Source organism: Harpia harpyja, chromosome 14 (assembly GCF_026419915.1).
Source record: "Harpia harpyja isolate bHarHar1 chromosome 14, bHarHar1 primary haplotype, whole genome shotgun sequence".
Taxonomy (NCBI): Eukaryota; Metazoa; Chordata; class Aves; order Accipitriformes; family Accipitridae; genus Harpia; species Harpia harpyja.
Genome location: NC_068953.1, coordinates 16,816,067 through 16,829,114, shown reverse-complemented (window position 1 = coordinate 16,829,114; position 13,048 = coordinate 16,816,067). Strand labels below are relative to the sequence as shown.

The window sequence follows — 13,048 nt, the reverse complement described above, 5'->3', positions numbered from 1 at the left end:
GTTAGAGCCGTTGGATTTTGGTTTTCTCTGTGGCATGGACAAGCCATTTTATTTATTGTTCTGTGGCACTGGTTTCAACATAACAGAAGTTACTGCAGTAGTTTTAGAATATAAACTTTACAAAGCGTTTAGGACTTCAGGATCAGGGTGAATTTTATTTTAGCTGTCTCTTAAATTCTCCTTTACAGGTGTGAACAAAGGTGGCCCCAGGGCTGAGGCTTCACAGAGGAAGGTTTGGTCTGGAATCTGTTTTCATGGCACAGGTGAAGACCTTTGGAAAAGAACTTCTATCATGGAAACAAAGTGACTATAAGTATTAACTAAACCAACATAATATTTAAAAAAAAAAAGTTTCTGAGAGTACAGAGATACTTTTTCCTTTGTTTTCTCAGAAGAAAGAACGTGTTGTGTGTTCTAATTATATAAAGTTGTGTAAAGTGTCCCCCTCCAACCTATTGGGGGAAACTTACTCAAAGTTCAAAACCAAAATTAAATGTTTAAACCTGTTGGTTTCTCCTCTGCCCCATTCGTGTGCATGGTGCTTGTATTGCAAGGGTTTGAGAAGTCTTGAAAACTGTTTGGAGAACTGAAAATGAATGGAAATGTTCCACAGGTCAAATACCTAAGCATCCTATCGGAATGGCAAATAAATTCTAAATAACATCTTTGAAGAGTACAGCTTTTCTTAAACAAACGGCAACAAGAAAAATCTGGTCACTGGACTGATTAATACTTCTAGGATATGAAAAAATGTAAATCAGTTTTAAAAATGGGTATGATTATGCCATTTCAACTAAGGACCCGGTTTTGTTCTCTTTGTAATAGAGGAAGAAACTGTTACATTTTGATGAAGCAATACTAAGTCTTAGTTGAGGAATTTTTATGATGCGTTTGTATGAATAAAGCTGTCAACTAATCTGTTATAGATGTCATTGATTAGAAATACTGTGTACTGACACAGTGTATGGAATCCTGTCTTGTCGGACGATGGTGGGAAACTCCTCTGTAGGATCCCTGGTCAGTCTCCTGTTGGAAGTTCAAAATATTTTCTGTTTTTATCTGTATGTTCTGGTTTTTAAAGCTCAAGCACAAAGGAGTTGATATTGTGAGTAATCACTACAGTTAATGTTTGATTTTTGCACATAGTTCACATATTTGTCCAATTTCTTCATTGCTCAAAGTAGTCTGTTGTTAACTATATGAAAAGGAAATTCTAAATACCAGGTTTTGCATGTTGAAGCTGATCATGTGTCAGAATCCTGGGCCGAAACCTAAAATCCTAAAAACACTAACTGTAGAAACTCTTCAGTTATGGCTGAGCCTGAGTTAGGTTTTCATGCATTTCTATATGATTATCTTTCAGCTATTTTCTGACCTAGCTTTAAAAACTATTTAATGTAACTGCAACTTGGCAAATTAGGTGATTTCATCCACAGTTTATGTTTTGTTATGGATGGTTTCTGGTTTCTTGTTTCTTTCTTTCTTTGTTTTTTTTTTTTAACATGAATACCGCAGCCTTACATTAACACAAGTTTCATATAAAGGGCTCCTATATGTTAAGCATATGCATCGTGTGTGAAATCCTACTGTGTTGTACGTCTGTAAAATTGCTGGGTAGCTGAACATTTGCTGAATGAACTGCTGATTGTTTTTTGTGGCTTATAATACTCCTTTGTAGATGTGCTGGTATCTTGTTTGTCCCTGCTGTATCTAGACAATGCATTCCTTCATGTTTTGTGTAACATCTTCTTCAGTCATTTCTGTCTATGGAGAGATGGTAACTGGAAAGAGAAAATTCTGTTTTTAAATTCTCCCTCTTCCCACCCTTAACTTCCCCACTGCCCAGCATAGCTGGACTATTGGTCATTAAGGGGAATTTAGAACAGTATTGATTGCTGGTATCCAGGAATTCCGGGGAAAAGGTACAAAAATGAGTATGGGGAAACTATGTGAATTTTCTGACAACACAAATTTATGCTTTGAGACCCTTAAAATCAGTAGGGGAGTGCTACAGGCAGAATAAAAAAAGAAAGAAAAGGAGTTCAAGATGTTGGATGAATAAGCTCTGGAGTTTACTGCTGTTTTAAGAGGCTTGTCTGTTGTTCAGTTGTTTTAAATTTCTCCTGGTAGTGGTTAGCAAGGAGTAAACTGAGTGGTCAAGTCTAAACCCAGAAGGGTTCTTCTCTGCTGTTATTTGCTGGGGTTTTTTTTTTAATGTAATCAGTCCTTTGAGGGAGTCAGGCAAGTTCAAAACAGTATGTTTTTCAGTGCTTGCTTTTGGGACCGGTGTATAATTGCTTTGGCTTATGAGTGATTCCCATTGGTTTCTGCATTAATTGCTTGCAAATACTCCACATTTGTGTCACAATATTCTGTTTTCTTGCAGTGTTCCAAGTAAGAGATTGATGCTCAACTGGGAAGCTGTGACAAGAAATGAAGAAAGGTTATTTACAGCCATGTATAGAATGGGAAGCAGCTGTTTTAAGTTAGCAAATTAGGAGAAGAAGTGGTGAATACTTCTGGTATGCCTTAAAACTGGCTTTTTTTCCCCGAGTTGAGTGTTGGATGTTATTTCCCTTTTTATTTGCACAATATCATGCGTACCAGTGGAGCCTAGAAACATTAATTAACAAAACGAAGAAATTGTTTCACACGTTTTTGCTGGTCTACGGGAATAGACTGATCAATATATATACCCGTAAACCTTCCATAACTTGTACCCCAGTTTTTAAAATAGTTTAAATAGTTTTCTGCAAGTCTTTTGCAGTATGCCACTTCCTCCCGCTGCTGTCCCAAGTTTCTGTTTGTCAAATATGTTTTATTTCCTACCAAAACTGGTTGTCAGAGTTAGTGCGCTTTTAGGACAGGGTTTAGATTACTTTTGGAGGTTTTGTTTTGCTTTTTAACCAGGAGATGCTCTGTATATCGTCTCTTTTTGTGAAAAGAATGCTTGAGAGTATTCATTAAGCTTATTCTTTGGTATTCGTTAGATTATCAGGCAATTCATTACATAAACAGGCAAATTTCTTTGTATTTCTTTTCTGAAGCATTAATCATTTTATTATGAAGGTAGGATGACATCGTTACAAATAAATGCTTTTTTATGGCTTTGATACTTCATTTTACTGTACAGGATTTAACAAATGAAAAATGCGTTGAGTTAGTTCCAGTGGCTTATAATACATATTCCTTGCTTTGTAACTGAATATTCAGCCATTCTTACTGCCGTTGGTCATCCTTTTACAAGCTGTCCTGTCCATGATCAACTTCAGAACTTTTGTAAAATCTCAAGAATTTGACATTGTAAGCCAAAAATATTACAGATTCACTTAATTGCTAGATAAACCTTCACGATAATTTGGGGGCAAGATGTGTGTATAACATGAAAGTGAAAAAATCCTAAATTGAAGAAATAGCATAACTTTGAAGTCAAATGAGCAGGCCATGCAGCTTTCCTAAGTAGTTTGTAAAGAATCAAAATACAGTAACTTGTTAGACATGTGACGAGAGGGAGGGTGGGAAATCAGCTTTTTTTTTTTTTTTTTTTTAAGCCTGTCATAAATCTGTGAGTGGGTCAACACAGAAGTGGGAAAAGAACTGTAGAGATTCTTGCAAAACTCCTGATAAAATTCCTTTTAAAAAGCTGATAAAATCAGCTGTGGTATGGCAGAATAAAACAAAATCAGAGGTAGGTAAAAAAGAAAGGCAATTTTTAGTACAAAAAGTTTAAGAAGGCTACATACCAGAATTCAAAGCTAAAAATATGTGTTAATGTATTTTGTAACTAAGGTGGAAAATACAGTGAATGCGGATGTCAAAATGAAACAGTATAAAATGAAGTTTATTGAAAATACTATGCAGGACTGATTTAGCTGTTCCTGAAGATGACAAGAGACATTTGGAGGACTAATTAAAACAGAAAATTCGGAGATTCTTGTCAAATCGGTGTGTGTTGGGATAAGTAGAAAGGTGGTTTTGGGGGGTTTTTTAATAGCAGTTTGTCTGAGTAACTTAAAGCAACAAGAACATGATGTCAGGTTTTTACAAGGCCTGCACACCAGCAGTATGAATGTAGTTGAAGGTGCAGCAGCTTTACTGCTCCACTAGGACTTTAAGAAAACTTTTGGGAGTATTTTACCAGTTATACTCTTTTCGGGGGGGAGGAAATGTACTTGTTTTTATACTTTACAGAATGATTAGGTTTTGATTTAGCAGAAGTATTTAGGAAGAACAAAGTGCATTTCTTTCTTATGCTCAAAAGCACTGGCTGTAGAAAGAGCGTATTGTACGAAACTTGCTGCAGTGGATGTGGGAGCTTTCAAGTCTGACAGTTTAAGTAGCAAAGATGAAAGTGAGGACAGTTCTTGGGCAGGGGACTTCAAGAGGAATGTGATTCATGGGACATAGTTACTAGCGTAATTACCATTGCAGCTGCCGTAGTAACTTCTGCCAGTACGAAAAAATCTGTCATGTCCCATGCTTTACTGGTCGTAGTATAAGTGATAAAGATGGGAGCAGCAGCAGTGTAATACCTTGTTCCACTTGCCAACTTCAGACCAGCATACGTGCATGGAGCTATTTCTGCTAGGTTTCAAACTGACACCAAAGCTTCACAGGATTTCCTAAAGTGATTAGGCTGGGCTAAAATTTTGGAATTGGAGGTGGTAAGATTTTGTTCTGTGTTTTCTCTAAATAATAGTGAAAGGGCAGGGGTTCAGAGGGACTGAATTACTCTGTTGAATTCAGGCAAGAAAAAAACCCCAACCCTTAAACATAAATGCCTTTTATTTTTGCACTTCATTACACAAGGTTTTATTTCAGTAATAAATTCATTTGTTTCAGTATTGTAATAAATAGGACTTTTCTACTTCTCTCTGTGATAATACTTTCCATTTGACATTCCTTAAACTGTAGGTCAGACTTTTCATTTATTAATATTTGTTTCCAATTATGTTGAACGGAACATTTCAGATTTAATCCAAAATGGAATTTGGAGTGAGGAGCTGTTGAAAAATTCGGGGGGATGAGGGATAAGGAATGTTCTGCTAGACCCAGGCTTCCTTTTAAGACAGATTTTTTGTTCCAAGGGGAAAATTCTTCTACTGGGAAGTGGGGGACTTCTGAAATACTTACCCCAAAACATGATTTCTCTCACTAACGTGTTATCAAAACTCACTTTTCTAGCATTCAGCAAGTGCAGTTTCCATCTGAAATTGTTAAAGTGAATTGCCAAAGGTCACGCATCAGTCTAGTGTCAAAGATGGGTCTGGAATTCAGGAACTCTGATTTTTATAGTCAGAGCAGTCTATTTAACTGCCTAGCCCGAACATCTGCATTAGCAGATCATAACATTTCATCTGTGCAGCAGAAATAGTTATTCTGTCCTATTTAAGAGAATATTTAGCTTCCTTTCTAGCTGTTCTGAGTATCAGCAACACACACGTATGCATGCGCAACCTTCCTAATTTCTTTCAGTCTTACTTACCTTCTTGAAAGAATTGCCAGGTTTGCCCTTCTCAACCTCTCATCTGCTGTTGCGTCACTTCGGTCGTTTCCACCTCCTGTTTCTTAAGAAGTTACCTCCTGCAGCTTGTTTGGCATTCTTGAGCAAAGGTTTTTGTGGCTTGCTTCAGAAAAGAGGTAAAGAGGGAATCAGAAGTTCCAGTATACAAAGTTGTCACAAGATTGTTAGTTATTTCATGAAAATGTTCTGTAAGCATCCCTGACTGTTGCTCCTGTTGACTGCTACAGTACTGTTCCTACAGACTTAAATTCAGGCAAAACATGAGTCCTACAGTAGTCTTACTATAGGACTGAACTGTAATACAGGGCAAGAAGAGACTCCCTGTATTCCTCCCAAGCACCTCCTGACTGCAAACAGCAATAGTAAGTAGTGCAGTTCTGTAGCTTACATGTCTGGCATGTGTATGTATGCATTGAGGCTCAGCCCTAATAAAGTAACCTTTTTTATGGCAGTTATATTGCATATTTTCGTAGTCATAGATGGCTTCAGTTTATGGAATGAGAGTCACACTGCGCTTTTGAAAATGCCATTAAAAATTAAGATTCTCTACAAAATTTATTTTTGCCTGAAGGTTGTGGTTATTTTTTTTGAAGAATGAAACCCCCAAGCCTGAGAATTGTAGCTTAATGCTTTTTCTGTGCCATCTTTGAACCTTTTTCCAATACAGAAAGCAGGGTGAAAACTGATTATTTTTTAAAAATTTAAATTATCTCCTTTTAAAGCCAATGAAACAAAAATAGTTCTAGTTCTAAAATGAAAACTACGGTTTCAGCTGGTGTAAAAGGAGATCAGCTCATCCCAGAGTGTTTTTCCTCAACAATTAGGTCTTCACAGTCTCCAAAGTAGGTTAACAAATAAGAGTTTAATAATCCTTTAGTTCCTCTGCTTTTCTTTGTGACTTGTTAATTTTTCTGCCTAATGTAAAGGTATGGTGTGTTGTACATTTTTGCCCAATTACATAAATCCATGGTTAAACTCTAAGGTTGATCACAGGTGGCGATAGAATATGAAACTCCTGTTTTTTGCAATTCTTGTAATGGTTCAAAAACTCACTGAGCCAGAGATAATGCCAGCCAATGGATTGGTAACTATGAAGAATCACAGAATCATTTATAACTATGAATGATATCCATGAGATGTACAAACTTGGAGGAAGACTCACATCCATTGTATAGATGGGTAAATTAAGCTGTGGTGATTTGGATGTCATGTGGGAAACCTAGATAGATCAGAACTTACAAATCCTAACAGATGGCAGAGTTACCCTTCCTATCTGTCTACCCAAAAGGACTTGGTGCTCCTTAGGAGTGCAGGCTAGACTTCAAGCGTGTGATGTGTCTTCTACCATTTTTTATGTACAGTTATAAAAATAAATGCAGCTACTTTTAAGACACAGAGGAAGAAAAGGAAAAGTTAATTTAACAAATTGAAGTCTTGACTTGTGCTAGAATATGTGGATACTTTTTTTATTCAGAGACAGAATGAAGGGGGAAGGAAGAAATTCTGTAGCATCAAAGTTACTATTGAAACGAAATTAATTATAAAGTAGATGGGCCATTTTAGAAAGTTACAAAGCAGGATTCTTGCGTGCCTGCACCATTGATGCCTTTAAAGAGGAAGTGATGTGCTGGAATAAGTATGATGAATTGGTGCTGAATAGGAGGTTGAGCGCACACTGGATGTGGTGGCCTGGCTCATAGAGTTAATGGAATTGTTGCCATTGGCTTCGTGAACTCTTTGGTTTTGGCTCATAAGCCGCTTACAGTTCCACTTCTGCAGTGGGAATAAAGAACAATCAGCAAGTTTGTACAGAAGCTGCTGGTGGACTTTAGTCATGAGATCTAGCCTGGCATTTAATTAAAATTTAATTAAATAAATGTTTTTCTGGAAATAATTGAGAATCCTAATCCTCTTGTGGCCACATTGTGTTGTTTTCCCTCCTAGGTGGGTATGGAGTTTCTGGGCGGCAAAAGCAGGAGTTTCACAAGTAGTCCATGCATTTTGTCCTCTGAAGCTGTAATTCAAGTATGTTTCATGTCTGCTAACGCAATAGTAGCTACAGGGGTGAAGGAGGACTTGGATAAGTGATGTTCAGTTTTACTTCAGGAGACTGCAGAGTGAGGGTCCCTACCTCCTTCCTCGTGGAAAGAGGACCCTAAAACGTAGGAAGTGCTTCATGCACCGCCCTAGTAAATGGAGGCCTCTACTGAAAGATAAAACTCGGTATGCTGCTCCAGTGAAATACATTACACATTTGTTATTTTCTGGGTAACAGCCAAATCATTTGTTGTCCCTCCCCACACACACTTCCATTTATAAAGGAAGTCTTCAGTCTTTTGAATGTCATACAAAACTGTTCAAAACCAGACTTGAGCAATTGAAATTCAATTAGTTCAATCAGAGCAATTCAATTGACACAGCTGAGTTCTGTGATCCGAACAAAAGATTTTGCTTTAATTGTGTAGGAATATATAAATGGTGATGTGATTGTCTTGTTTCCAGCCCTCCAGATAGATGTAATGCATTTTAAACTTTACTTGTATGCACCCCATTTTACTACTTGAGGTTTATGTGGTGCGTCAGCCTTTCATAAAATTGCAGGTGAAAACAGTCTCCTGGAAAACAAGAAAGTGTCGGTGTTTGCTGTGGGCAAGCCTGGCAAATGTTGGGGGTTAACCCGTAACGTTACGACTAAATTCGGTAAATGGCTCAGTCATCCATTCTGTCTTGAGACAGGTGATCTTGTAACATTCGTTTGCAGATAAATCATTTGAGGTTGTGATTCACAGCTCAACTGTAGCGATGTTCAAGTAAAAAACTGAACTTTATCTCAGAGCAGAAGAGGTTATGATGTCTGCTTTTTTAAAATCTGTTTACACTGGTCAGTCTACAACATACAATGGGGTGCAAAGGCAACGTAAACATGTTTATTCCCTAATGAGAGGACTGAGATTTTCCACTAGCTAGAAGCAGAAATTTCCTTCATCATGTTGCTTCTGCCACTAGCAGTCATGCTCTTGGACATCTGTTTTCCCATGGCATCTGTGGATGCTTGCCACCAGTTCTTTTCTCACCTTCCTAGATGCTTCCTTACCATGTCATGTTTGTTTTTCTGTATGTAATCAAAGACCACAGTTGTTGTGTTGCTTCCTCTGTCCCTCACTTTGCATAAGCATGAAACTAGTGGTCATACCAGCAGTTCTGGTGTTACCTAGTTCTGTTTTCTGTCACAATTTTAGATCTTATTTTGTCTTTCTGAAAGTGTCTCTGTAAATGAGGCATCAACTTATGCATCACACAGTTAAACGAGATTTGCTTCCTTTGCCAGTCCTCCTTCTTCACTGTCTTAGTCGCAGTAGATGAAACAGCCTTATTTGCTTATCATGCAAATTCAAATCGGGCATCATCTTTGAAATAAGATTTCCTCTAATTCTGAGTAGGGTTGTCTAAACTTCCATATTTCTTTCTACATGAAATCTTAAATAATGTGGTACTTGGCCATCTGCACATGGAAAACTTATGCAACATTTCACCATCTAATTAATCACTCCTTCCAATATGTTTTTTCTAACTTGACAAATTTCATCATGTGTTGCATCCACACAGAGCGATGCCGTGGAGGGCATTGTACAGGATAGTGGCTTGATATTTCATCCCTTTCTTGTGCTGTGCTCTCTTGCTTTCAGTAGGAAGTATTTTTCCTTATCTCAGATCCCACACTGCCTTATTTCTCCTCACCTTAGTCAGCCACCAGTTTTGCTTCGTCCAGTGTGCCAGCCTCTGTTGTCTGTCAGTTGCATTTAAAACCCATTATTTTCATACATGGAGGAATATCCCATAAACAACCCCTTCTCCTAAACAACCCTTAATTTTCCTTTGCTATGATGACTGCAAAAGTCTTCAGAGTTACTTGTTGATGGGTCATTGGGACTATCAGTGCTGTCTTGCTGTTTCTTTGGGCCTCCCTACTTGTCTATTCCACTGCTGCCTCTTACGTTTCTTCTTTGTGCGCATTGTGGAATTTCTGTCACATGTTTATCCTATCCCAGGACTTGGCATGAGTCAGTGGCTAGACTTTATAGACATTATAGCAAACCAAACAAATAATGATAGAATATGAAAATAGCAAACTTCGACTCATAAGTACAGAAGGCCCTCTAGTCCATACTTCCTCTCAGGGCAGGGTCAGCTACACATAACTTTCTTCCTAACAGATGTTTATGTAGGCTGCTCTTGGAGGTAATACTGAAATTTCTGCTCCCCAATAATTTGCTCCAGTACCTTGCCATCCTTGCGAGTCATAACGTCTAACCTGAATCTTCCTTGCTGCAGTGTAAGCCCATTTCTTCTTGTACAGGCTGTGAACAGAAAAAAAGGTATTTCCCTTTGTTTCATTTTGGGGTGTTTTTTTTAACACTTCAAATAAAGTACTCACAGACTTTGTGGTCTCTTTGTCAGGCCAGCCTCCTCTGTTTCTTCAACCCTTCCTTGTAGGTTGTTTGCTGAACATCTGATTATTCTTACTGGCTTTCTGTGTATAGTCTGTATTAGGTACACCTCTTCCTTAAGGCACAACATTCCAAAGCTGGGTGCTGTACTCCAGCTGAGACCTGGGTTATATTTGTCTTTGAACCCCATGAAGTGCAGTGCTGCTGTCAAAATAAATAAACACTGTTGACTCATGTTCACCTTGTAATTTCTCTGCAACCATTAGATTCTTTTCTGTAGAGTTACTTAGCTTGTTCTGTCTGTCCAGTATTTTTGAGATTGAAGTGGCAGTAATAGTAAGTAGCTGCAGTTTTTTCCGTCAACGAGGGTCTTGGTCTGGATCGTCAGTATGTCAGTGAAGAACTATTCCTAGAGGGAAGTGTGATCAGCACGGGGAAGTTGCATGGCCTTGAACTGGAAATGGAACCGGAAAAGATGCTGAGGCAGTTCAAAAGCCTCTGGTGGACACAAGCCATCTGATGTTTTCATGGCGGTTTGGCTATATCCTTGTAGTCACCATATCTGTTAGATCAAATAACATTGCTTCTCTGATAGTTATCCCTTAGGTATGTAGAGGGAGGAGTTTTGTCCCTTTTCAGCCTTCATTTTTGTGAAGTGCCTATATACTTGTTGAGATCTGTTACAAAGACAGTCTTAGCTGTTCTTCTCTGGACTTGTGCTTTGCTAACAAGAACAATTACATTTTTACCAACTTTTCTGATCTATTTCATCCTGGGTGTCACAGCGCAAGGGATCCAGGTTTCATTGCTGAATCTTGAACCTTTGAGATGACATAAAGAAGCATAAGTATATCAGATGGTACTTTGATGAGTGAGTCAATGGGCCAAGTGGCTGAAATCCATCCTTCCCATCCACACAATCCCAGAGTGCTACAATGGGTGAGGAGCAAAATCTTACAAGGATTTTCAGACTGAAAAAAAAAGCCAGAGGGGACAGAAAAGATCTGAATAGGGAAAGAGAGGAAGGATTGCTTGTTATTAATCACTATCCGTATTGCGTGCAGTACTACTATTCTAGGCCCTGGAAAATGACATATTATTTTCTTTTCTTTTAAATATGACAAAAGCAAAACCTAGGACTAAGTGGTGGATATTAAATATTGAATATACCAAAAGGATTTGTCATCTGCTAAGCATAAAAAGGCTTCACTTCAAAAAGTAACAGGCTGGCTAGGCCCTATATGTTTGTTTTTCTTCATACAGATCATGTATTCCCGTTTCTGTTAAAGTGACATTTACGTTTGGGTAAATGGAAGCTCTTTTCCTTTACAGAAATACTATCACAAAAATAGTAAGTGATTTAATCAAATGAGCTTCACAGAATATTCACATTTCACCCTCTTGTGTGCTAGTGTTCAGCGTTGTACAAACAGGATCAGAAATTCTTTGCTTACCTAGCAGCAAATTGGCTGCTTAGTCAGATATGCAAAACACCCTGTTGAGCATACAGTGCTGAAATAAAGTTTTGATAATTTAGCTTTCTTCTATAGTGTCATTTGTTGCGGGGTCAGACTTTTTCAGATAATAGCTGTACAAAGTGCCTCAGCATTCTGTGTGTCTTCTGAATGAAGCTCAAAGCATGGATCTTTACGCTGGAATGTGTGCTTGGAGATGAGCTAGGGAAATGTTCAGAGGCTCTGAATGTTATTACTGCTTATGTGCTGCGTTATTCTTTTTGAAAATTCCCAGAGCTTGCGATAAGTTGTGTATATTTAAAAGCCCCAAGAGGGGAGGAATAAAATACGTTCTTCTTCTTTCCTCTATACTTCATGAATAGCTTCTTTCTTGAAAATACAAAATGATACAACCTTGTTTATTTTCTTATGTGTACTTCTACTGTTTTTACAGTAACCTTAAAAATGTACTCTTTCTGTCATTGTTCCTTAAGTATTTGCTTTCCTGTCTCAGCCTTACGAGTGGAAAGCCATAGGAAATGCATGTTCATGGTTTATTAACGTTTTAAGTTCTGGTAGTTGAGAGTTCTAGAAATCACTGTAGTATGGGCAAAACAAGTAGAGTTGCATTTTCAAATATTGTTTCTGTATGTGGAAATTCTGTGGCCACCCTCTGTTTTTTTTCTGAGGCAGTTCCACAGGTCAGTCAGGCATTCGAAACTCAAATTAATTTTTGTGAAAACAGATAAAAAAAATCAGTTGGCAGTTACGGGGTATGTTACTACAGACATCGGAAAAACACAGGAATGCCAGCTAGCATGAATGAGAGTGTGTGCTTATAAAGAAAGGTGGGTGTTCATCTGAGGAAATGGGTAGACTTACAAGATCAGATTCTGAAAATACAGAGGGGCTGAAGGAGCATGTGCAGGTATGTAGAGCTGCATGCCAAACGTATCTACTAGTTTGCAATGACCATCCATGCAAATGGAGCTTTTGTGGATGCAGATGAGCTATACTTGTTTTACTGGGCATGTATCTAATTCACACACAAGTTCATGACAAGTCATTATACAAATGAGAAGTCAAATGACTTGTGTTTAATATTAGTGAGCATGTTTGTGAACTTTTAAACACTCTGATATACATGGTCATGTATATTTGAAGATACATCTCTGCATACAGGTTGCTAAAGGTAAGTTCTAGTACCAGGAAAAGTATTAGTGCAAGGACAGTACAATGATATAAAAAAGTCACCTTTTGGTTTTTTATTCTGTGAGGTAAAATGGAGGGATTCTGATGTATTATTTGCTAGCTAGGCGTGAGTACTGAAGGTGGCTTTTTCTTCTAAAACGAAGACAGTGGCTCACCACCTTCTGGTTTTCACAGACACTGGCAAAATATCTTCCCCTTGGTTTAATCTTCAGCTTGTTCCAGCTTTCCGCCTTCCTTCTGAAAATACTCACAACATGTCTTTACTCAGCATCTCTGAATGCAAGTGGAACATGGGTGGGACTTAAAGCTAAGGGTAGGAAATTAATTTAAGCAAAGGCAGACACTACTTGAATTTTTTTTAAAATGTTTTATTTGTTTTACAAAGGGCTACTTCTATCACAAATTCACTT

At 38.0% G+C, this 13,048-nt stretch overlaps 1 protein-coding gene across 1 annotated transcript in view; it reads left to right on the top strand.

The window, feature by feature from the left end:
* The window catches only part of LOC128150653 (uncharacterized), a 33,078-nt gene that overhangs the window by 1,750 nt on the left and 18,280 nt on the right, over nucleotides 1-13,048 (top strand). Inside the window, exon 3 of the mRNA XM_052807013.1 lies at nucleotides 189-263. Within this exon, the coding sequence (XP_052662973.1) occupies nucleotides 189-263 (75 nt within the window). The remainder of the gene's footprint in view (nucleotides 1-188; nucleotides 264-13,048) is intronic.